Genomic DNA, 3,413 nt, shown 5'->3' on the forward strand with positions numbered 1-3,413 from the left:
CTTAAGGTTAGCAACAATAAAAGTGATCTCACACTAGTGAAGAACTAAAGTTAATGGTATCTTGAAAGGATTAAAGATCGGGAGCGGGCTAGTAATATTTAACCCACTAAAACCAATAAGCACTTTTAAGTGAATAATAGATGCAAGTGTCATGGGGGTTTGAAAATGCAATACGTGAGGGAGAGATAGCTGACTTTATTGGAATTGAAATGATTGCAAATATTAATTAATCACAAGTTCTTAACCATAAACGGGCGCTAACTGTATTATACAAGTACAAAGAATAAGTATTATACTAAAATTATATTACATAGGACATAGGATTAAGATGGCATACATACAATAAAAATGTCATTAGATTCCAACGTACTTTATCTTGATTAAATTCTAATTATGAAAGACTAGTTAAAGTGTTTGTTTTTCTTTTTCATGAAAATAAATCTTTTTTCTATATAGTAATAGTATTATCATTATAATGATTTTTCTCTCCCACACCACTTACCTTTAGCTTTCCCATGTTTGATGATACTTCTCTCTCTCTCTCTCCACCGTCCACTACTTCCTTCAGCCATCTTGTACTCTCTCTCTCTCTCTCTATAAAAGCAAACAACTCAAGTAGCTAGCCATAAACTGTTCCCACTTGATCTCTCATCAAATAATATATCCATGGCTGATAACCCTTACTCTAATCTTTTCTCTTCTTCTTCAAGGTTCTTCCAATTCAACCATATTTTTCCATCTTCAAATTCAAACCCTTCTCCACAAAACCACCACCCTTTTCTTCACCACCACAACAACAATAACCATACCTTTTTCCACTATCATCATCATATTTCCTCTTCTTCACCACCTTCTCCTCCTCTAAGAGAAGAACTACCTCTTTTAAACCTAATTCCAACAAAACAAGAAAAATATGATGAAGATCAACAAGAACATGAGGTGGATATTCAAGACCTTCCTTGCACTGCCATGGATTTAGAAGAAAGGGAAGAAGATGGTAGTAGTAGAACTACTACTGTTACTGTTGCACTTCACATAGGTTTGCCAAACCCTAGTGCTGCTGAAATGGCTTCTGTACTTTCTTCCTCTAATAACTCCTCAGAGATCATTGTCACTGATAAAGAACATGGTGGTGAGGATTCTTGTTCAGGATTCATGGTTAATAATAGGCTTAACAAAGGACAATATTGGATCCCTACTCCTTCTCAGATTCTCATTGGTCCAACTCAGTTCTCTTGCCCTGTTTGCTCCAAAACTTTCAATAGATATAACAACATGCAGGTAGATATATCATTATCAAACACACACACACTAAAGACCTTGTTCTTTTGTTTTGTTTCATCTTTCACACTTCCCTTATAAATCAAGATTTAAAATAAAAGGAGAAAAATAATAATTTTTCTTTGCTACTGCTTCTGCTTCCCTTTTCTGTCAATAACTTTCTTCCTTGATTTGAACCATTAACGATTCTCTGATGCTTGGATAGAAAGAGGAAAAGATTGTTTGTTAAACTATGATGTACTTACCTGTCTTCCTCTTTCATTTCTTTCTTTTTGAAGAAGTTATGATTATTAGTCTAAAGTTTTTCACTTCTGCTTTTTTTTTACTTGACCTCTTTCCTTCTTTTTTTTTTTCTTTAGAAATACTTGACCTCTTCCTTCTAGAGTTATAGCATATATTAATTTCAATGGATTTTTTAAATTTATTTTAAGAAATAATTCTGATAATTTTGGAATAGCTAGCTAGTTTTAAATTTTGCATGGTGTTTTATATAATACTATATTAATTTGGTTAAATAAACAACTATTCTTCTAGCTTTTCCTGATTCATATATAACTGAGAGACTGTGATCAGTACCTTACTACACCTTTCCTTTTCTTTGATTGACTAAATTAAACTACTCAATCAATGTTCCTTATGCCTTTTACTACATTGAAGTCTGTGCTACTTCTTTCTGTATTTTCGCACCTGTTTAGAACTGAAATTTTTTCAGTGTTTCTTCCAGATCGATCATTTGAATAATTAAACAAAAAATTGTTCCTCTTTGTGGCTTCATTGTCCAATCCAACCACGCTAATATACCATCCAAATTTTCCTTCTTTTTTCCATACCTCAATTAAATGTTTTTTTAACTATTAGACAAACTTATTTAGCAGCGAAAATTTAGAGATAGAAAAATGTGAAATGCATCTTTAAATTTGTCACACAAAACTTAGTAATCAATTTTATTTTTTTCTTTTCTAACTTTATTTCAACTTTTTGTGATAGTATTTTTATTAGATGCAGTGTTAGCTACACTCCAAATTAAATCTTTGTCCTTCATGATTGTACATTAATAATTTATTTTTATTATTTATTTGGAATATGCAATGATCGTGTCAGACCGACCTTATTATCAAGATCTACTGAATTTCAGTTATAGTCTTTTGTAAAAAAAGAAAATTATTTTGTATGTATAAACATTCACTGAGCTTGTAGTACAGATTTTGATCATTTTGCTATGTTTACTTTTTAGACTAAAATCTTTATAAGATTTTTTGTTTTGTTTTTATAGATGCATATGTGGGGGCATGGATCACAGTACAGAAAAGGTCCTGAATCTCTAAGAGGTACACAACCAACAGGAATGCTAAGGCTACCTTGTTACTGTTGTGCACCAGGGTGCAGAAACAACATTGATCATCCAAGAGCAAAGCCTCTCAAAGATTTTAGAACACTTCAAACACATTACAAGAGAAAACATGGAATTAAGCCATTCATGTGTAGAAAATGCAGCAAGGCTTTTGCTGTTAGAGGAGATTGGAGAACTCATGAAAAGAATTGTGGAAAGCTTTGGTATTGTATCTGTGGTTCTGATTTTAAACACAAGAGGTCTCTTAAAGATCATATCAAAGCTTTTGGAAGTGGACATGCTGCTTATGGGTGTGATGGATTTGAAGAAGAGGATGAACCAGCTTCTGAAGTAGAGCAAGATAATGAATGATTAATCATTATATGTTAATTATCTTAATATTAATTATTTTGTGAAATGATTAATATCAGTACCAATTAATTAGTTTAAATGGAAAGGAAAAATTTTCTTTCTTTTTTCCTTTTATGTTGGAACATTTGCTAGGAGAGTGACTGGATACAAAACATATATAGCTGTTAGCCAGATATATATCCAACTTTCTTTGACTTTGTCCTCATATGTATGTATAAAACCTATTAACCCTTCTGATCTAATAATTTTTTTCTAAGCAAAATTTATTAATTTAAGAGATACTCAAAACCCATGAGAAAATAGGATTCATGAACTTTTGTAGACAAGATAATGAGCTATTTCACAAAGTTGAGAGGACAAAACTTTTATTTCTACGTTTCCTACTAATTTTATTAGCTACTTCTAACGGATATCAACAATAGATTGGTTC

At 31.7% G+C, this 3,413-nt stretch overlaps 1 protein-coding gene across 1 annotated transcript; it reads left to right on the plus strand.

The window, feature by feature from the left end:
• Window positions 1-493: 493 nt before the first annotated feature.
• On the plus strand, window positions 494-3,090 carry LOC112416381 (zinc finger protein WIP2). Its single transcript, XM_024770037.2, has 2 exons — window positions 494-1,281; window positions 2,555-3,090. The coding sequence occupies exons 1-2, from the start codon at window positions 667-669 to the stop codon at window positions 2,981-2,983; spliced, it is 1,044 nt and encodes a 347-aa protein (XP_024625805.1). The 5' UTR covers window positions 494-666; the 3' UTR covers window positions 2,984-3,090.
• Window positions 3,091-3,413: the final 323 nt, after the last annotated feature.

The sequence above is a fragment of the Medicago truncatula genome, chromosome 7, assembly GCF_003473485.1.
Source record: "Medicago truncatula cultivar Jemalong A17 chromosome 7, MtrunA17r5.0-ANR, whole genome shotgun sequence".
In the NCBI taxonomy this organism is placed as follows: Eukaryota; Viridiplantae; Streptophyta; class Magnoliopsida; order Fabales; family Fabaceae; genus Medicago; species Medicago truncatula.